At 41.6% G+C, this 21,820-nt stretch overlaps 1 protein-coding gene across 3 annotated transcripts in view; it reads right to left on the reverse strand.

Annotated features, from left to right (window-relative positions):
- The window catches only part of LOC115073872, a 350,431-nt gene that overhangs the window by 136,078 nt on the left and 192,533 nt on the right, over positions 1-21,820 (reverse strand). For all 3 annotated transcript variants that reach the window (XM_029572796.1, XM_029572788.1, XM_029572807.1), the window contains one exon: positions 5,873-5,995. In XM_029572796.1, coding sequence (XP_029428656.1) covers positions 5,873-5,995 — 123 coding nt within the window. The remainder of the gene's footprint in view (positions 1-5,872; positions 5,996-21,820) is intronic.

A 21,820-nucleotide genomic window follows, 5' to 3' on the forward strand; every position in this document is an offset into this window, starting at 1 on the left:
TGTTGTGCCTCTAAGAGAGTGTCTGTGTGAACTATGGCATTTTTCTTTCTGTGCTTTAAGCAGTGTCCTCTGTTATATTCTTTTTTTTGCATGTGCATCCTTGGTTACATAGTGAAAGTAGTAATATTCAAAGACATTTCCATGGGCAAAATTGCTTTACCTGCGGAAATGATGTCTTACAACATTGTCTACCCAAAATGTGGGTAATCTTACACAGGTGTGTCCTGTATGCTTGTAAGTGTACCCAGACTGAGTGGAGGCATTCCCTGTGGCAGAGATGGGGAGGGGTTTTGACTGCATTCTTTCATTATTATTTTCAAATGTATGTGCATACATTTTAAGAAAATTTCCTGCACACAAATTAGAAAGTATTTTTGATAGACTAATTTTCAGAGCAACATATGCACATAAGTTTGTTCTGAAAATTGGTGTAGTTCATGTGCAAACTTGTTGACTTCCTTATCTGGGGTGATTTCAGTTACCCCAGTATTGATTGGGTGAATGTTACATAAGAACTTTCTAGAGAAGTAAAGTTCCTAGATGAAATAAATGACTGCTTCATGGAGCAGCTGGTAGAAGAGCCAACAAAAGGGGAAACTATTTTAGATATAGTCCTTAGTGGAGCACAGGATTTGGTGCAAGAGGTAACAATGTTGGAGACACTTGGTAATAGTGATCACAACATTATCAAATTTGATTTAATAACTGGAGAGCGCACAAAAAAGAAATATAATATGACAGCATTTAACTTTCAAAAAGATGACTATGATAAATTAAGAAAAATGTTTAGGAAAAACTGAAAGAAGTAACTGCAAAGGTTAAGAGTTTAGCTCAGGCACAGATGTTGTTTAAAAATACCATCTTGGAAGCCCAGAACAGATGTATTCCACGCATTAGAAAAGGTAGAAGAAAGGACAAACAACTACAGCATGGTTGAAAGGTGAGGTGAGAGAGGGTATAATATCTAAAAGAACATCTTTCATGAAATGGAAAAGCATCCGAATGAAGAAAACAGGAAACAGTAAGCACTGGCAAATCAGATGCAAAGCATTGATAAGGAAGGCAAAGAGAGAATTTGAAAAGAAGCTTGCCATGGAAGCAAAAACTCATAATAAAAACTTTTTCAGGTACATTCGAGGTAAAAAGCCTGCGAGGGAGTCAGACTATTCGATGATGAAGGGGTAAAAGGAGCACTTAGGGATGAGAAAGCCTTAGCAGAGAGACTAAATGAATTCTTTGCTACAGTATTCACTGAGGAATATGTATGAAATATACCCATGCCAGAAATGATATTCAAAGGTGATGGTTCAGAGGAACTCAAACAAATCTCAGTGAACCTGGAAGATGTACTAGGGCAAATTGACAAACTAAAGAGTAGCAAATTACCTGGACCAGATGTTATACATTCCAGATAGAGGAAAGAACTGAGAAATGAAATTGCCGACCTGCTAAGGAAATTTGTAAACCATCAATAACATCATCTATGGAACCTGAAGACTAGCAGTTTGCCAATGTAACACCAATTTTAAAAAGGGATCAAGGGGTGATCCAGGAAATTACACACCAGTGAGTCTGACGTCTGTGAGAGGCAAAATGGTAGAAAAAAAATCATAAAGAACAAAATTGCTGAACATATAGATAAGCATAGTTTAATGGGACAAAGCCAACATGGACTTAGCCAAGGGAAGTCTTAACTCACAAGTTTGCTACATTTTTTGAGGGCATAAATAAACGTGGATAAATGTGAGCCAGTTGATATAGTGCGTTTGGATTTAACTTTTATTGTTTTTTGGAATATCATTTAGAATTTATTTTAATGGCACTTCGCTTTTAAGTAGTTGGTTTTAGACACGCTTGAAGAGTACTGTCATATGTACCATTTATAAGTCCAGCACTAGTGACATAGTTGATTAAAATCAGGCGTTAGTTATCGCGAGCACTAGAATGCGCGGTGGTGTATAATTATGCCGCGAGGCGGCTAGTCTGAGTTTTACACAACATATGCTTTAACGGCAAGTAGCTGTATGCTGGTCTACTAAAGGTATAAATATATAAGATAAAGGGTCACTATTATTTTAAAATACAATTGCCGGACATTCAAATTTTATTGTGCCAATGTGTCTTTTTTCTCAAATCCTCAGTGAGTTTAAATGTATTTTCTTAGGCTTGCCATTCTCCGGGTTTGATGTAAGGTTAAATTCGGTCCATAATAGTACGTTTGCACTCAATTAATTTTTTATTATTCTATGGAATGTTATTTAGAATTTATATTAGAATTTATATTAGTGACACTAGTTTTTTTGAGCAGTTTTTTTGAGCATTTTTATTATTTATTGATTTTAAGCAGTTGGTTGTAGACACGTCTGAAGTCACTGCCATACATAACATGTATAACTTAAGCACTGACGATATAGTGAATCACAGATGCAAGGAAAATCAATTTATAATTAGATATAGGGTAATGTTTATTAAAAGACTGCTTTTCTGAGCACCCTCCGATTTAATATCATGGCGATATTAAGTCGGAGGTCCCGAAGAGTAAAAAAAAGTTAAAAAAAAATAATTTGAATTTGGCCCGCGGCTGTCGGGCCGAAAACAGGACGCTCAATTTTGCCGGCATTCGGTTTCCGAGCCCGTGGCTGTCAGCGGGCTCGAGAAACGACGTTGGCAAAATTGAGCATCGGCTGTCAAACCCGCCGACAGCCACCGCTCCTGTCAAAAAGGCGCTAGGAACGTGCTAGTGTCCCTAGCGCCTCCTTTTGCCTGTTTTTACCGCAGGGCCTAATTTAAATACTGAATCGCGCGCACCGGCGAGTGGCTGGTGTGCGCGCCGGGAGAGCGGGCGTTCGCCTGCTCTCTCGCGGACTTTACTGTATCGGCCTGTGTGTTAGAAATTGGCTGAGTGGGAGGTGACAAAGGGTAATGGTTAATGGAGTTTTCTCTGAGTAGGGGGTTGTTACTACTGGTGTGCCTCAGAGATTGGGTTGGTTATTTTCAACATTTTTATAAGCGACATATGGAAGGGATTTTGGGAAATTTTGTCTTTTTGCCGATGATACCAAAATCTGTAACAGGGGTACACAGCCAGGAAGGAGTGTAAAACTTGAGGAGGGATCTAGATAAGCTTGAGGAATGGTCTAAGGTCTGGCAACTAAAATTTAATGCTAAAATTGCAGAGTAATGCATTTAGGATTCAAAAACTCAAGGGAAAGATACAGTATTGGGGGTGAAATTATTCTAAGCACAAAGGAAGAGTGAAACCTGGGGGTAATTATACCCTATAGGAAATGCGAGATAGGGGAGATATGATAAAGACATTCAAATATCTCAAAGGTTTCCATGTACAGGGGGTGAGCCTTCTTCAATGGTAAGGAAGCTCTAAAACGAGCGATCATGAGATGAGGGTGAAAGGGGGTAGATTCAGGAGTAATCTTAGGAAATATATTTTTACAGAGAGGATGGTGGATGCATGCAGCAGATTCCCAGAGGAGGTGGTGGAGACAAAAACAGTATTTGAATTCAAGAAAGCATTGAATAAATACAGGGGATCTCTAAGGAAGTGATGAGAATTATAATACTAAATTAATTGTACGAATGGGCAAATTGGATGAGCCATAAGGTCTTTTTCTATTGACATTTTTCTAAGTTTCTCCGCGTACTGGCATGTTTCCTCGTTCAAAGCAGTGATGGAAAGAAATATGCAGGGCATGCTAGAGGCAAATATTCCAATATATATGATGAATGTAGTACAGAAGATAGCAAAGAGCTTGTAAGAGTAGGATGCACGACAGCAGAATCCCTTCTAATATGGTATGATTGCAGGGATGCAGAAAGGGAAATGCAGTGGATAAAGCCCTTGTGGTGTCAGATAAGGTTCCAATGCACACACAGGCTGGTGCAATATCGGCATGTGGAAAACGGTAGCTCATGATTGAGCACCCCTCTCCTAACATGCGCTGATTGACCTCTTCGGGGCACCTGATGCAATATGCAAATGGGGTGCCACGGTAAAAAGAAGGTACTAGGGGAAATTATGCACCCCTAGTGCTTCCTCTGCAGCGGGCACCCAGGAGAGGTGGCTGTCAATTTTACGAGCATCCATTTTCCTAACCTGTGCAAAGCCACAGAATAGGAAAATGGATGCTCATTAATTCAGCATCTCCTTTCCTTACCTGACCACGGCACTTTTTTTTTTTTTTGGAGAGTTCTAATTTTTCAGTCCCTCTGACTTAATATCGCCACGATATTAAGTTGGAGGAAATAGAGAAAATCAGAATTTTCTGCTTGTCTGTACACTTTTTGAGCTCCTCAAAAATTAACACCTGCTCCGAGACAGGTGATAATTTTAGAGAGTAAAAATGTGCACGTCAGGCGCACATTTTATTTGCATTGGGGGAAATAGCTAATAGCCTCATCAACATGAATTTACATGTGATGAGCACTATTAGCTACGTGTGCGATTGGATGCGCGTTTTGGTCGTGCTAACTCCCGTTTAGCATCTGGGGTTATGGATGTGCATCCAAAATGCACATTCAATTGCACGTGAGCTGTGCGCTGCCCACAGGGCACTGTATTGCATCAGCCTGACAGTGCTTACCCTTCCTAACCTGTGTTTGACATGTGGAACAGAGCTGCGAGGTTGTGAAACCATGACAGCAGTACAGAGGTTGAGAAATGCATGTCTAGACTGGACTTTAGTAATATGGTTTATGTAGGCCTACCTCAAAAAAAGATCAGACGACTACAAATTCTTCAGAATACAGCAGTATGAATGGTGGATGGTTTACAGGAGAAAGATCATGTTACCCTGACTATAAAATTTCTTTATTACCTATTGACAGAGCAGTGATGAAGATTTAAGGTAATTATGCTATCCAAATTCTCTTCCCACCGCTTAGCGGTGAGAGCATTGCTCCCCGTGGGAAGAGAAATTGGATTGGCAGCAAAAAGTTTAAGTTCCACCCTGAGGCAGCCTAATGGTGAATTGATTGGCCAACATCGGTGGTAGCTTTTGCTGGGGACTTTTGATTTGCCAGAAAAGGACAGTCATTACAAGGTAAGTTTTATCTTTTATACAAAAAAATGATTTAAAAAAAAATTGCATAGATGGAAATTGAATAAAAATAGGTTGGTTGGAGGTTTTTGACCAAAGATTAGAAAAACACTGCCATACTAAAGTTGACAAACATAGTATGCCAGATTTCTGAGGTCTTTTTTTCCTCCATATTCTCACATTGTGAATCCAAGATACTCTTTACAGTAACATTATTTCAAGTGAAAGAATTTTGTACGTTTTGGGTTGTTACATTTGTACACATGTTGGTTTTTACAAACCAGCAATTCCTCAGTCACAGCAACATGCTAAGGCATAGACAATCTATTTAACTGTACTGAGCAGGATTTTTTTTTACGTGTGTTATTGCCCAGGGTTTTCCCATTGAATCCTGCACTGAGATGAATAAGTATTTCAGGGAGTATATAAATGAGGTGATATGAAGACTGAAGTATGGGCAGATGTTTTTCGCCTCTTACCCTTAAGTTTCACCACCTATGTTTTAAAATTTTCTTTTCATGTCCTACCTTTTTTCAATAGGAGACAGACTTCAATCAAGCAGCTTGTATATCCAGAAAGGATAACAAGGTTTATGCACAGTATATTGAGTGCTGTGACAAAAGTAATGAATTATAAACATTTAACAGGGAGATTGTTGTCCTTTATAACCAGTACATATAATAAGTAGAAAGATTAAGAAATGGAAGACTTGCAATATTTTTTAAACAAGAAAGACAGACACAAAGTCTGTTATAAAGCTAGAAAAGAGAAAAACTTCCTCAATATTTAACATTTATGATGTTTACAACAGTAGTTACCACATAGTGTAGGTTCAAGTTCTCCATCTTTCCATAGCAAAGATCTACAAGGCTTACAGGTTGCTTGGTCAGATTTCTTCCTGATATCAACCATGGCAAAGCAAGTTTCTCTAAGTTGGTTTCCTAATAAAAGAAAAAGGAAAAATGTATAGCATAGCAAACATAAATCTAATCCACAGCATAAGATTTCAGAATTTATAGCTTCATTATTTAAAACATGAACCAAAATTATCAGATTATTAATTTTAATTTCCGTTAGAATGAATTAATGATGCCACAGGTAGTGTAGTTTGCTTATAACAAAAAAAAAGATGTGGTCAGCATATTTAAAAAAATGGAACCCACCTTAGGTCACCATAGCAATTAAATCTGCTCATCATCTTTAAGACTATTAATTCAATTTTAAAATGATTTCATTATTTCACATTATTATTTCATACACGTATGGAGAATCGATATTAATATGAGATCTAATTTTACCTAGTAGATAAAAAAATCATAATTCATTCCAATAGTAAATCAACTAACTAAACATCCCACATCTCAAAAGAGACTCTCTCATTTTTAAGATGTATTTTGCATCTTAACTTGGTCAGAAACTAGTTGAGAGGAAAGCAATAGAGGCTATGGACTGCAATTCATACAGAGTGCCTTAAGGATCAGTTTTATATCAATTCTGTTCAATAATGTTACCAGTGATACAAGATAAGGATTGCTAGAAAAATTGTCTTTTTACAGATGAAACAAAACTTTGTAACATGGTAGACACTCCAGATGGAGCAGAAAACATGAGGCATGATCAAAAAGTTTAAGGAATGGTCAAGTTTGCAATTAAAATTCAACTGTAAACATTGTAGACTAGCAGGACTAAACAGTCAGTTTTCCCAATGGAGAACAGGAAATAGTGAACCAGTGTTTAACTTATTCATTAACTATCTGGAAAAGGAAGCAATGTGTGAAATTATCAAATTTGCAGATGACATAAACATATTCAAAGTGGCTAAAGCACAAACAGATTGCGAAAACCTGCAGAAGGATCCTGTGATATTCGGGAACAGGGCATTTAAATGGCAGTTGAAACTGAATGCGAACAAGTGCAAAGTGATGCACATAGGCAAAATAATCTTAACTATAAATATACAGTGCTGGGTCCTGTATAAGGAGTAACTACCCAGGAAAAGGATCTCGGAACCACTATGAACAATAAGTTAAAATTCTCAGTTCAGTTTGCGGTGGTGGTAAAAACAAACAAGAAGAATATTAGGAATTATTTGGAAAAGAATGGAGAATATAACTGAATAACTCTGCATTGATCAATGGTGTAACCGCATGCAGCTCTGGTTGAACCCATCTCAACACACAGTGGAATTAGAAAACGTACAAAGAGGGGCAACAAGCAGTAAGAGGGGAGAAACGGCTCCCTTATGAAGAAATGCAAAACAGGTTAGAGCTATTAGGCTTGGGGAAGAGAAGATTGAAAGGGGATATGATAAAAGTTTATAAAATCATTAATGGGGTGGTACAGGGAAATAGGAAACAGTTATTTACCTTTTCAATTAGTAATAGAACTAGGGGACACTCCATGAAACTAACAGGTAGTAGGATTTAAAATTAGAGAAGGTATTTTATCACACAACGCACATTTAAGCTGTGTAATTTGTTGCTGGATGATAATCAGGGCATCTAGCAAAGCTGGGTTTAAAAGGATTTTGGATAAATTCCTGGAGGTCTCAAGAAAACCCACCACTTATCTCTGAGATTGATTAACAAATAATGGATCTACTCTTTGGAATTTGCCAGTGCTTCCTAATGATCCAGACTGGCCACTGTTGGAGACAGGATGCTGGACTTGATGGACCTTTGGTCTGACCCTGCATATTCTTGTGTTCATAGATTTGGGATACAAAAAATACATGACAGCAGTACTTGATTGGAATGAGGGATGAGATACTGATGGGCACCAAGGAACAAATTTTGGGGTGATCATGTATGATGACCTCAAGGTAGTAAAAGATTACAGAAAGGCAGTGGTGTGAGCTGGAACAATGCTAAGGTACATAGGGAAAGGTATTAACAGTAGAAAAAAAAAGATGGTAAGACTGCCTCTGTACAGGGCAATGGTAAGAACTCTTCTGGAGTATTGTGTCCAGTTCTGGAGAATGGATCTCTTGAAGGATAAAGGCAGATTAAAGGCAGCTCAGAGAAGCGCTATCCAAATGATGCACAGCCTGCATCATAAGACTAGGAAGTGAGACTTAAGGATCTAAAGATGCAAATCCTAGATGAAGACATGGGGAAGAGGAATATGATAGAAATATTTAAATATCTCAAATATATAAATCATGTAAAGTAAGTAAGCATTTTTCAGTGAAAAGGAACTTCTGGAACATGGAATCATGTGGCTCAAAAGAGATAGATTTAGGAATAATGTAATATAGATTGGAACCGCAGGAAAAAAAAAAGATTTTGTGTGGGTTTTTTTTAAACTGTGCAAATGTAAAATAAATATAGAGTTACAAATACATTTCATTCTGGTGGGACTACAAAAAGGCATTACATCTCTATTATGTTGAATTATGTATGTATTGTTAGGATCCAGCCTGCTATGCAGCCTCCCTGCCACCAGAGGACTCCATGGCTCCATGAGCTCATGACTCATCAGGGTTTGGTCTATATAGCCCTGACTCTTGCAATACCTGATGACTTGTCGAATCTACTCGGCTCCCTGCTTGGCCATTCTATCTGATCTTGCTCTGTGGTCTCCAGGCCTTCCAGCTCTGTCTTGTCTAGTCCTCTGGCCTCTGGGCCTACCAGCTCTGTCTTGCTTAGTCTTCTGGCTTCTGGGCATTCCAGCTCTGTCTTGCCTAGTCCTGTGGCCTCCAGGCTTTCTAGCTCTTTCTTGCCTAGTCCTACCATACCTAGTCCTGTCCCTGGTATCCATTCCCTGTATTACCAGTACCTTGCTTTCTCCCAGTCTGCCCAGCCCTTGTCTCTAGTTATGCATTGCCTCAGTATCCAGTCCTGCCTTGCCTCAGTCTCCAGCCTGTGTCTCCAAGTTTCAGCCTGCACCTTGATTCCTGCTTCAGCCTGCACAAATACAAAGGCTCAACCTGTGGGAGAGGTGGCTGATACAGACAAAAGATCCTCTCTGCCCTGCCTTGATGTCCTGTACTGCCTCTGTGGGAGTTCTCCATCTTTAGCCAGACTCCAGTTATGACAGAATGACAAGGTCATACCGACCCCACAGGAATGGGTCCAAGACTCCTTGCCTGACAAGTAAAAATCTTTCTAATTCTTTTGAACACTCAGTTCTCTACTGGGTTTGTTCTAAATGCCAAAGCTATAGCCTCTCAGGACTGGTATGTTATCATTGCAGTCTTCCTAATCCTTCCAGCCCCTTTTGTAGATGTGGAAAATGCTATGAAGAAAACAGCCAATTTGTAAGTAACCTGTTTTTCCTGTGCTACTTCCAAACCAGCCTCACTATAGTCCATAGTCTCTTCTAAAGACCAGCTCCCTCAGCCTAAGCCAGTGAGGGAGGAATGCTACAATCAAGGGGTAAAAGTAACTTCTGTATTAAAGGATTCCTGTTTGTCCATTACAATTAAAAACAGCAGAAAAAAAACCTTGCAAGAAAAACCTGTTCCCACCTTGGTTTCACTTAACAGGGACTCAGAGATCTCTAGATCACCCTGTAGTTAATTTGCAGTACCAGACACTGAAAAAGAAAAATATCATGATCAAGTACTAAAGCTACCTGTTTTAATTCTTTCTGAAGGTAATACCTATCAGCAGAGGTTAGTGGGGGAGGAACATTGCAATCAAGTTAAAAAGGAGCAGTATTAAATGATGATTTTTGTAAATGATGATTTTTGTACTTCAGCTCTCAAAAACCACAATCTGATTCTTTCCAGGTTACTACCCACATCTAAGCCTGATCAAGTTATCTGCATTTCATCTTCAGCCAGGGTTAACTTACCTTTAAAACCAGTGTCTGAAAAAGAGGATTCTGCAAAACCCAACTCTACTGCCCCGGTGTCTTCCATGCACTTGATAGAAGCTGATCTCTCTACTCTGAGCCCTAAACCTACACCTGCAGGTAATCCTGCTCTAATTAAAGCTGAGTTTGTGGGTGATACCCTAAAGACCATCTCACTAGTGGAGCCTATTCCCAGTTCCGATTCTGTAGATGTCTCTCAGCCAATCAGGGTAATTACCTGCCCAGAGCCTAGTTTTCTAATTAAATAGAATCCAGGTCCAACCCAGACCTTCTATTTCACTCGCCTGCAAAGGAACCCCCATCTGGGGAGAAATCTAACCATGTTCTAGTCTCTTGTTTTGTTCCAGATCCTTCTCTGAACAATCCGCTCCAGGATGTGAATGCTACCATAGTGGCTGTAGTCATATCACTTCAGAAGGAGCCCAAGTTAGTCTTACTGCTCTGGGTGGAGCCCAGTCCACCCTTGTAAACTCTGGGAGGAGTCCGAGTTAGCTATGCCACACTGGGAGGAGCACAAATTAGCTATGCCACCCCAGGAGGAGCCCAGTCAGCCATGCCACTCCAAGAGGAACCCAAGTTAGTCAGGTTGCTCCGGGAGGAGTCAAATCCAGCCTTTCTGCTCCAGGAGGAGTCCCAGGCTGCCATGCCAGCCTTTTCACTCCAGGAGAAGCCTGTCTGCCATGCTGCTCCAGAATGAGCCCCAGTCTGATATACCAGCCAGGCTGCTCTAGGAGGAGTCCCAGTCTGCCATACTAGCCATGCCGCTGCGGGAGGAGCCCCAGTCAGTCAGTTCCACAAATTTGTCTCTGAGGGATTCCAGTCTTGCAGCATTGCCTTTGAGAGACTTTAGTCCACCAACTTTGCTCCTAAAAAAGCCAGACTCTTACAATCCAGTCCCAGGTGTTCTCAGTGGACTTTAAAATATTTTCATTCAGACCTTGTCTCCTATAACTCCTAGAGTCCGATTCACCTTGGCTATACCCCAAATGTCTAAGATCCTCCTGCCCGATGGGACCCAGGGAAGGGGGGCTTGAGGGGGGGTACTGTTAGGATCAAGCCTGCTATGCAGCCTCCCTGCCAAAAGAGGTCCCCATGGAGATATACCTGCTCTTGCTCCAGCCATAGTTTCCATGGGCTCATGACTCAGCAGGGTGGCCTATTTAGACCCGTCTCTTGCAATACCCGATGCCTTATCATCTATTCTACTCGGCTTCCTGCTTGGCCCTGTTTTACCTTGTCTTCATGTGTGACCTCTGGGCCTTCCAGCTCTGTCTTGCCTAGTCCTCCGGCATCAGGGCCTCCCAGCTCTGTCTTGCCTAGTCCTGTAGCCTCTGGGCCTTTTACTGCTGCCTTGCCTAGTCTGTGGCCTCCGGGCATCCAGAGACTAACTTTTTTTTAAAATACACCAAGAAACTCTGCCTGATCATGCCAGAACTAGCTCAGGCAAGCCTCAGCTTGGCTGCAAGATTCCAACTTGTTTCCATGACGACACAGCCTTATTTAAGCAGCAGCAAAGAGTAGTCTCTTATGCAACCTCTGTGTGAATGAGCGAATCTTATCGCTAAAACTGTTGAGTTTTAAGCTTGTGGATTAATTTCATATACTTTATGAAATGTCGCGCCAATGTCATAATAGCCGTGACACGTTTTGTTACATCTGTGGTGAGTTTACTCTAAAAGCACAGAAAAGGAGTATGACTGCACTCATTAAGACGGCATACGAGTTATACTTTGGGTGCAAAATTGGTGACCAGGACAGAGCATGGGCTCCTTATATATGTTGTGCATCTTGCACCAGTAGTCTGCGAGCTTGGCAGAAAGGTGTGCGACCATCCATGCCGTTTGCCATCACAATGATATGGAGGGAACAGAAAGATCATATAACTGACTGTTACTTCTGCATGACGAATGTGTCAGGATACTCAAAGAACAGGAAGTTTATTGAGTACCCAAACCTTGCATCTGCAATGAGACCAGTGCTGCATGATGGCAGTCTTCCTGTTCCAAAACCGCCAGAGTTGTGGACATTTGATGATGAAGATGAGGAGGTAGGCGATGATGGCAAGCTGTCACAGAAGGAAGCTGTGGCTGATCCTGACTTTGTGCCATCAACATCCAGCAATCCTCATTTAATATCTCAGTCAGAGCTGAATGATCTGGTCAGAGATTTGGCTTTATCGAAGAGTCAGGTGGAGCTGCTTGGGTCAAGGCTGCAAAAATAGAATCTTTTGTCATCTGATACGAAAATTTCAGTATTTCACAGCCGTCATGAAGATTTGACAAAATATTTCAACCGAGTAGAGAGTCTGACTTTTTGCTGTGACATCAATGGATTGTTTTGTGCTCTCAGATGTGACCACGACCCAACAGAATGGTGACTGTTTATTGATTCATCAATCTTAAGTTTGAAGGCTGTTTTGCTACACAACGGCAATATCTACCCATCAATACCTGTCAGACATGCCATTCATATGAAAGAAACGTATGAGAACATGCAGCTACTGCTGAACCACATTGAGTACTCAAAATACAACTGGAATTTGTGTGGTGATCTCAAGGTAGATGCAATTCTACTAGGTCTGCAGCTTGGTTAGACCAAGTATTGTTGCTTCCTTTGTGAGTGGGACAGTCGAGCAAGAGATTCGCATTACGTCAGAAAAGTCTGGCCTCTCCGCAAGAAATTGGTTCCAGGGCAAAAGAATGTTGCGCATGACCCATTGGTGGATCCAAGTAAGATATTTCTTCCACCTTTGCACATCAAACGTGAGCTGATGAAAAATTTCATTAAGGCAATGAACAAGCAAAGTAAAGCCTTTGAGTATTTGCAGCAAATGTTTCCACACATAAGTGATGCCAAGATAAAAGAAGGTGTTTTCGTTGGCCCACAAATCCGAGCTGTGATGAAGGACAGTCACTTTGATGGTCTTCTACAAGGTACAGAACGTGTTGCGTGGACAGCATTCAAGAATGTCATTTGTAACTTTCTAGGCAACTATAAGGCAGCAGACTATGTCGAACAGGTTGAAATTCTACTTCAGGCATACAAATTGATGAAGTGCAACATGTCATTGAAGATACATTTTCTTCATTCCCACTTGGACTTCCTTCCCAGACAACCTTGGTGCTGTGAGTGACGAACATGGTGAAAGGTTTCATCAAGACATTGTCAAAATGGAGAAACGGTATCAAGGCAAGTGGAACCCCTCCATGCTGGGAGACTATTATTGGACTCTCATCCATGAAGCGTCAGACAGTGATTACAAACGAAAATCTGCAGCAAAACATTTTTAGTTTTGTTTTCTGGTGCTAACATTGCCATTACAGCTTATGCCACTACAGACACGAAACAATATTAATGTAAATCGCATTTCTCTGGCAAACGGTACGTGATACAGACATAATAAATGCATATTTGTGTTCAGCTTGTTAAAATCTACTTGTTTCACCAAAGGTTGTGGAGGAAACAAAATGTTCCCAGAAATTTGTTTATCGGTGTTAATTACCGTAATAACAGTTTATGGATTTTTCCTCTAACAACTTACCCAAATCTTTTTTAAATCCAGTTACACTAACAGCTTTCACCACATCCTCTGGCAATGAATTCCAGTGCTTAAATATGTAATGAATGAAAAATAATTTTCTTTGATTTGTTTTAAATGAGCTACTTGCTAACTTCATGGAGTGCCCCCTGGTCCTATTATCTGAGAGAGTAAATAACCAATTTACATTAACTTGTTCAAGTCCTTTCATGATTTTGTAGACTTCTATCGTATCCCCCTCAGTCGTCTCTTCTCCAAAATGAACAGCCCTAACTGTTGTGAATCTGCCCATTTCCGAGGACAGATTCCCTACCTTCTGTCTCCTGTTCTGCGGCAGGACGCCACCGACACCATCTCCCTTGGCCCGGAGGCCTCAGCAGCTCCGGCTCTGCTCGGCAGGGCTGCCCCCGCCGAGCAGCTGATGACGCCGACGCCCTCGTTGGGTCCCACGCGGCAGGGCCGACCCCAGCGCCATCTTGCCACGGCCGAGACCCGCGGTCTGGAGGCCCCGCTTCCCTGTCTCCTCTTCGCGGCATGGAGCCGCCCTGGATCAGCCTACCCGGCTGGGAGCTGCAACACCACCTTCGGGGTCCTCGTTCGCAGCCTGGAGGCTGCCCCGGGGCCTGCCTGCTGGTTCTTTCAGTCTCTGCGGCAAGTGCAGGAGAGCGCCGCTGAACGTGGTCCTGCTTCTGCTTCAGCCTTCCTTTAGGCGCCGGTGCGCGCCTCTTCACAGGATTTAAAGGGCCAGCCACAGGAAGTGTTGCTGGCTCCACCTCATGACTTCCTGCTCCAGCCCTATAAAAGGGATTCTTCGTCAGTCTCTCAAGGTCTTCGGATCGGGTTCCACAGTTGCCTGTGTCTTCAGACCGGTCCAGGTCCTCCATGGTCTCCTTGCTTTGATGGCTTCATGTTCAGTGTCTTCATGTTCCTTGTTTCCAGTCCTGGTGTCGGCCGAGTCCAGATGTCCATGTCTTCAGTTGTTTCCATGTTCTAGATGTTCATCGTCCTGGTCTTCAGAGTCTTCAGGTTCCTGATGTCTCCTGTCCTTGTCTTCAAGTTCCCGGTACCTGATGTTCCATGTCTCCGTGTTCCAGAGGTCCCTCGTTTAGGCCTCCTCTTGTCTCAGCCTTCCTGGTGTTCCAGCCTTTCCTGATGTTGTGCTCCAGTGCCTTCCAAGTTTCCTCCGCTCTGGAGTTTTCATGACCTGCAGCTCCATGGTTCTCTGAGTGGCACTTCTCCATCAATAGAGTTGCTGCAGGGGAATTGGTTCCCTGTACTCTGGAGTTGTCATGTCTTGCCAGCCTTTGTGGAGCTCCGGATGACATTGGCTCCATCGTCGAAGTTCTGCCTCAGCTGGATTCTTTCCTGTGCTCGTCCTGCTCTCCTCATGGTCCATGACCAGCCTCCTTGGGCTGTGTAGGGCGCGTAGTGGGACAGGGTGGTCCACGACCAGCCCATTGGGTCCGCCTGTGAAGGTGGGCTGTGTAGCGCCCTGAGAGACAGTGCCAATGTCTACCTTCCCAGCTTCTCGTCTTGTTTGGGATGCCGTTGCAACAAGCCCTTGCCTGTGATATCTTCGTCTGTGATGCCGTTGCATCGACCCTCATCTGTGAAGCCGTTGCATCAGTCCCTCATCTGTGGTGTCTTCGCATCAGTCATAGTCTCAAGTCTTCTATGTTCCAAGGACTCCATCTGCCCCCGTCCTCGTTCCGGCCTGCCGCCCATTGCCGTACCCAGCAGCAGGTCCGAAAGGGCTTGGAACGGTCGGAGGACTGTTCATCAATCAACATTGCGTTGTTTGTTGTCCGGGGTATGCAGGTCCGGTTGAGGGTCAGGACCTCGTATCCTAAGTCCTTGCGCCTGGCATGTCTTGCCATGTACCCATGCTCGCACCAGCTTACCTCCCACAGTTTGGCTTGGGGCTCCTCCCTGGGTCATGCCGTGGCCCAAGGGCTCACATCCCTGTTTAGTGACGACTGCGCCTCCGTGCCTCGGAGCGTGACGGCCGACGGAGGTCGTGCTCGTAACACTAACTTCGTTAGCCTTTCCTCATAGGGCAGCCATTGCATTCCCCTTATCATTTTGGTCACATTTCTCTGCACTTTCTCCAGTGCAGCTATATCCTTTTTGAGATACAGTGACCAGAATTACACAAAGTATTCAAAGTGCAGTCTCACCATGGAGCGATACAGAGGCATTGTGACATCTTCTGTTTTATTTGGCATTTCCCTTCCCAATAATTCCTAACATTGTTTGCTTTTTTGATTGCCACAGTACACAGACCTGCCCCTAATAGCCAAAATCCTTGAAAAATTAGTCAATCGGCAATTAACTGATTACCTTGATGAAAACAATATCCTCTCCCAGTCCCAATACGGCTTCCGGCGTCATCACAGCACTGAGACCCTACTCATCTCTCTGACCAACTACGTCCTTAAAAGCCTTGACAAAGGGCTTTTTCACATCCTGATACTCCTTGACATTTCTTCTGCCTTTGACACAGTCAACCACAAAATACTAACAGAATGCCTCACTGACATTGGCATCACAGGCTCAGCCCTCCAATGGTTTCAATCCTACTTGCAGGACAGGCACTACAGTGTCCAATTAGGCAATTGTACATCTAAACCAATCTCCCTCACACAAGGTGTTCCACAAGGCTCCTCCCTTTCCTCCACATTATTTAACATTTATCTCCTCCCCCTCTGCAACCTTCTAGCCAAACTAGGCCTCCCGCACTTCATCTATGCTGACGATGTGCAAATCCTTATACCTATTAATGATATACTTCACAAAGCCTTAGAGACCTGGAAATCCACCCTAGCAATTATTAACACTCTCCTAACAAGCAACCACCTTGCACTCAACACTGCCAAAACAGAGCTACTCTACATTTCAACCCAAAACATACCCCCACCCCTTCAGGTAAACACCCCCTCCGCCACAGCCCACACACAACATGTGCGCAGCCTCGGCACCACCATTGAGAGTCACTTCACCTTCAAAAAATTCATAAACACAATCAAAGCTTGTTACTTCAAACTTCACCTTCTCAAGAAACTCAAACCACTCCTACACATCAACGACTTCCGCACCATACTCCAGGCCTTTACTCTGTCCAAAATCGACTACTGTAATGCTCTGCTCTTAGGACTTCCCAAAAACACGCTACAACCACTTCAATTACTCCAAAATGCTGCTGCCCGGATCCTCACCAACACTCACAAACGCGACCACATCACCCCTGTACTGCAACACCTCCATTGGCTACCAGTCTCGGCAAGAATAATGTACAAAGCTCTCACACTAGTCCACAAATCCCTCCACAACCAAGACATGCACTGGCTAAAAGAACACCTTACATTTCACGATACAAACAGACCCACAAGACAGCAACACAGAGCAACACTGCATACACCCTCTCCCAGAGACTTTAAACTCAACTCCACTAAAGCTAGGGCACTTTCACTAGCCGCCTCCGCCCTCTGGAACAAGCTCCCCACATCAATACGTCAGGAAGCATGCCCCAAAAAATTTAAGCAAGACCTGAAAACTTTCCTTTTCACACAAGCATACTCTGAATAACTCTCCTCCTTCCCCTAACACTTCCCTCCTCCCATGATTTCTTTTCCCCCCTGGCCTTCGCAACACTTCTGTAAATAGTATTACTCTTGTTAAATCATATTTATAAGCCTTGTATGTTCTTCATAAGTTGTGAAACGTTCTTATTTTACCTAATCTGTATTATCTAATGTTCTTTGTTACAATGTAAAGCATATCTAATGTTCTTTGTTACAATATAAAGCACTTGTTGCTGATTTCTGTTTGAATGTGAACCGATGAGATGTTCCCAAACGTTCATCGGTATATAAAAACTGGTAAATAAAAAATAAATACAAATAAAAATTATCCACTATGACGCCTAGATCTCTTTCCTGGGTAGTAACTCCTAAGATAGAACCTAACATTGTGGGACCATAGCAAGGGTTATTTTTCCCTATATGCATCACTTTGCACTTATCCATGTTAAATTTCAACTGACATTTGGAAGCCCAATCTTCCAGTCTCGCAAAGCCTCTTGCAATTCATCACAATCCGTTTGAGATTTAACTACTCTGCTTAATTTTATGTCTTCCACAAATTTGGTCATATCACTCATCATACCCCTTTCCAGATAATTTATAAATATATTAAAAGGCACTGGTCGAAGTACAGATCCCTGAAAACTGACCATTTAATCCTACCCTCTGTTTCCTATCTTTTAACCAACTTGCAATCCACAAAAGGACATTGCCTCCTATCTCATGACTTTTTTGTTTTCTTAGAAGCCTCTCATGTGGGACTTTGTCGAATGTCTTCTGAAAATCTACATACACCACATCAACCGTTTCACTTTTGTCCACATGTTTATTCACCCTTTCAAAACAATGTAGAAGATTTTTGAGGCAAGACTTCCCCCTTGGGTAAATCCATGTTGGCTGTGTCCCAGCAAACCATGTCTATCAAAATGTTTTGTGATTTTATTCTTTATAACGGTTTCCACAATTTTTCCCGGCACTGAAGTCAGGCTCACCGGTCTATAGTTTCCCGGATCACCCATGAAGTTACATTGGTCATCTTCCAATCACTTTTCCCTTTCTTGACATTAAAATTTCTCTTACTAATGCTGGTTTCAGTTTTTCTATTTTCAGAAAACCAATTGATAGAAACACAGTATTTCAATATTCAAGTTGTCATTATATAATAATTTGTCCTTTGGGCAATTTCTTTGTTTTGTCATTTGTGTTCTACTTTACAAGAATAAAAAATACATGCAAATGAAATGAAGCAACAATTTTTGGAGAGAGGAAATCCTGCTCATATTTTAAAGCATGCAGTGAAAAGAGCTAATTGGGTTATTCATACATTGTTGTTACAACCCCATTGGGTCAAATCACAGTCCACTCCCATTTGTATTTTTCCCTTTTCTATACAAGTTTTTTGTGTACAATGCAGTATTTCATAGACATTAATCTGTACAAACTTTACCTCCAGCTTTTCAGGATTTGCCAACATTTGCCTTGTGCCATGGACGCAATATACAAAATTTTGTGGTTAATTCTGGCCATCAAGAAACTTGTTATGGATTAAATATTTCTAATGAACTGGTGGGACATTATCTTTGCAGGAGATGTAGTGTTTGTGACCAATCGTTCAGTGGTGATCAGTTTTTAATGACTGGTTTACATAATTTTGGTTATCACAGAAGCACATGTGATGTATATGAAGTGGTGTACCTGTGTTTTATATGTAGGCAAGACTAAGAGAGTTTTGAAGACCCACATGATTGAACACAGGAGAGCAATATCTTGACAGAAACAAGATGCGCTTTTAGAGGAACCTAGCTTTGAAGACTAAGCTTGCCATTCTTGAGAAACCTACAAGAAAATCCTGAGGTGATTTCAACTTATTATTATGTCTACATGAACAACAATGGATATACAAGTTCCACATTGTTCACCCATGTGGTTTAAATAAAGAAATAGAATGGAAGTTTTGTTTTTTTTTAATTAATTTGCTGTTCAGGGTAGTGGGATTGATGTGATTGTGTTAAGCATTTTGTCTTCTATTTTTGATTGCTTTTTCAAAGACCTTGTTTCTTCCAACATTTACACATAATAGGCAGGTTTTGCATTCAGTAGGTATGCAGTCATTTCTGAAAGCTGCTGTAACATTGTTATGAGAAAACTCTGTTTTGATTGGATAATGTATTTCATCTTCAAGTTTTCTTGACCATGATTGGTTGATTTTAACTTTTTATGTAAGAAAAGCATGTTATGCTTTTTTTTTTTTATTGTTTACTGTTTCAGAGAATATTTTTGACCACTGACGAAGACCATTATGAGCTGTCGAAACACTGGCTATGTTGGGCAATATAAAGAAGGATGTAGGCATTGATCACCTTTGCTTAGAAGATTCATTTCATCTAGGTTTACCTATTAGTCACCAGCAAAAGATAAGTAAAGATTTTGGAAGTTATTTCTCTTTTAAAAAATTACATACATGGATTTACAAAAAAATTGTGCATAGGGATTTAAAATTTAACTTTGACATTTGGTAGATAATTGGACATCTCAGTGTTGGTGTCTAACTACTACTTGTAGCCCATTGCAGGTGAGAGGCAGTGGATTACACCATATCAGCACACACTATCTTCTGATATTATTCCTCAAGATTCTTTTTAATTGTTTTCATTTGCACCTCTTTTTTTTGTTGTTGTTGTGGAACGGAGATGTTTACTTTTTTTGTTTAATATTGCTATTTTATAAAGGACATATGCACAAACATCATCAAGAATGCGCCAACACTCTTACTACTATTATTTAACGTACCAATTTCAAACTTGCACTCTCTTTTTAGTGATGTTCGGCAGCTGGTTTCTCCCTGCAGCAGGCTAGGAGAAGAGACAGAGAGAGGGGTGGGGGAAGGGGGGCAATCATGGAAATCATGATCCTTGCCCAAGAGTGTGTTTGCCTGAAACCTTTATTTTTGTTTGGTTTGCTCTTCAGCTTGAAACAAGGTTTATTGGTTTTCTCCAGGGCAACGTGTAAACCACCCTGATCTAAAAATATAGGAAGGATGGTATATAAATACTTTGGGGTGAACAGCTTGAGAAATAAGGTCCAAATGACAATAATAAATATATGGATACTCATAGCACAACAGTTGAGGAAGGAGGTAGAATAGAAAAGGAGGAGGAAGATACCAACGAGGGCCTCGACTTTTCCAGTTTGGGGAACAAATAAACATGGGGGTAACTTGCTGATGCGGCTTTTATTACCCTTAATCACTAAGCCTGATACTTTTGATGCAACTCCAACATTGCTCTCTGCTTCCATGGCAAGGGTTAAGGGAAATTGAATTCAAATAACATCCGAGGGCCCTAACTTTTATGGTCTGGGAAACTGATAAGCATGGGGGTAACCTGCACATTGCAGCAGATACTGGCATAAGCATAAGCTTGCACAGCAGACAGAGTGGATCACTTGGTCCTTTTCTGCCATCATTTTTATGTTTCTATGTATCCCTTATAAAGAGTATACTGGATCAGGGCACAGTTTTTGAATCTGTTACAGGAGCAAGTAATGCACAGGTGCAGGTTAAAAAATGAAACCATACTATAATTATACCAGTAATTACAGCAGAATCTGTACCCTTCTACCTGGAAGAGGCAACACCTTGCCAGTGCACCTCAAGGTCACTACGGACCTGGCCTTTTTGGTCATGGCACCTTCCAGACACCTCTTGGGGGGGGGGGGGGGTCACTGCAGGACTAAACAAGTCAGCCATCTCCATATGTATTGATCAGCATCTGGCTGCTTTTCTCAGAAAAACACATCTCTATATATATTTTCTTCAGAGAAAACAGCAATGATTCAAATTATGACTGATTTCTACCAAATTGAACATTTCCCCTGTGTTTTGGAGGCAATTGATTGCACTTGCATCCCTATAAAGGCATCAGCAGTTAACAAGGCCACCTACCACAACCACAAGGCATTCATTCCCTCAACATGCAGGTGGTTGTGATGCCAAGGGAATCTTCATGGATGTCGTGCACAAGTTTACAGGATCCTCACATGATGCGTACATCCACTCACATTCAGGAATTCACGACCATTTCCATAAAGGCCATATCACTGGGGGATGTGCTGTTCTCAGTACAATCAGCCTCTACATGGGAATAGTTCCACTGCATGCAACCATGGGATCTCTCACTTAGCCCTTCTCTACTTTCAACCTGATAGTTGATAGAGGATATCTACTCAAAACCAGGCTCATGATCCCTCTGGCATACCTCCAGATTGAAGCCAATGTGTGCTACACAGGGCCCACAGGCAAACCAAGGCAGTCATTAAAACAACCTTTGGCCTACTCGAAACACACTTCTGCTGCCTAGACAGATCAAGGGAATGTCTTCATTAAAATATAAGAATTGCTATTTTAGGTCAGACAGAGAGTCCATCAAGCCCAGTATCCTGTTTCCAACAGTAGCCATCCAGGTCACTAGATTGGAAATATCTGAAACAGTAAACAGATCCTATGCTGCTAACACACAGTGATAAGTAGTGGCTATTTCCCAAGTCTACTTGGTTAATAGTTTATGGACTTCTCCTCCAGGAACCTGTCCACACCTTTTTTAAACCAAGCTAAGCTAATTGCCTTAATCATATTTTCCAGCAATGAATTTCATAGCTTAATTGTGTATTAAATGAAAAATAATTTTTTCCAATTTGCTTTGAATGTGCTACTTATTAACTTCATGGAGTGTCCTCTAGACACTGGATCCTATCTGTCCTGGTTCCTACCTGTCCTACCAACTATCTCATCTCCCTTCTGCCTTCAAACTACGTGAATATACTATTCACTG

This window comes from Rhinatrema bivittatum, chromosome 1, assembly GCF_901001135.1.
Source record: "Rhinatrema bivittatum chromosome 1, aRhiBiv1.1, whole genome shotgun sequence".
In the NCBI taxonomy this organism is placed as follows: Eukaryota; Metazoa; Chordata; class Amphibia; order Gymnophiona; family Rhinatrematidae; genus Rhinatrema; species Rhinatrema bivittatum.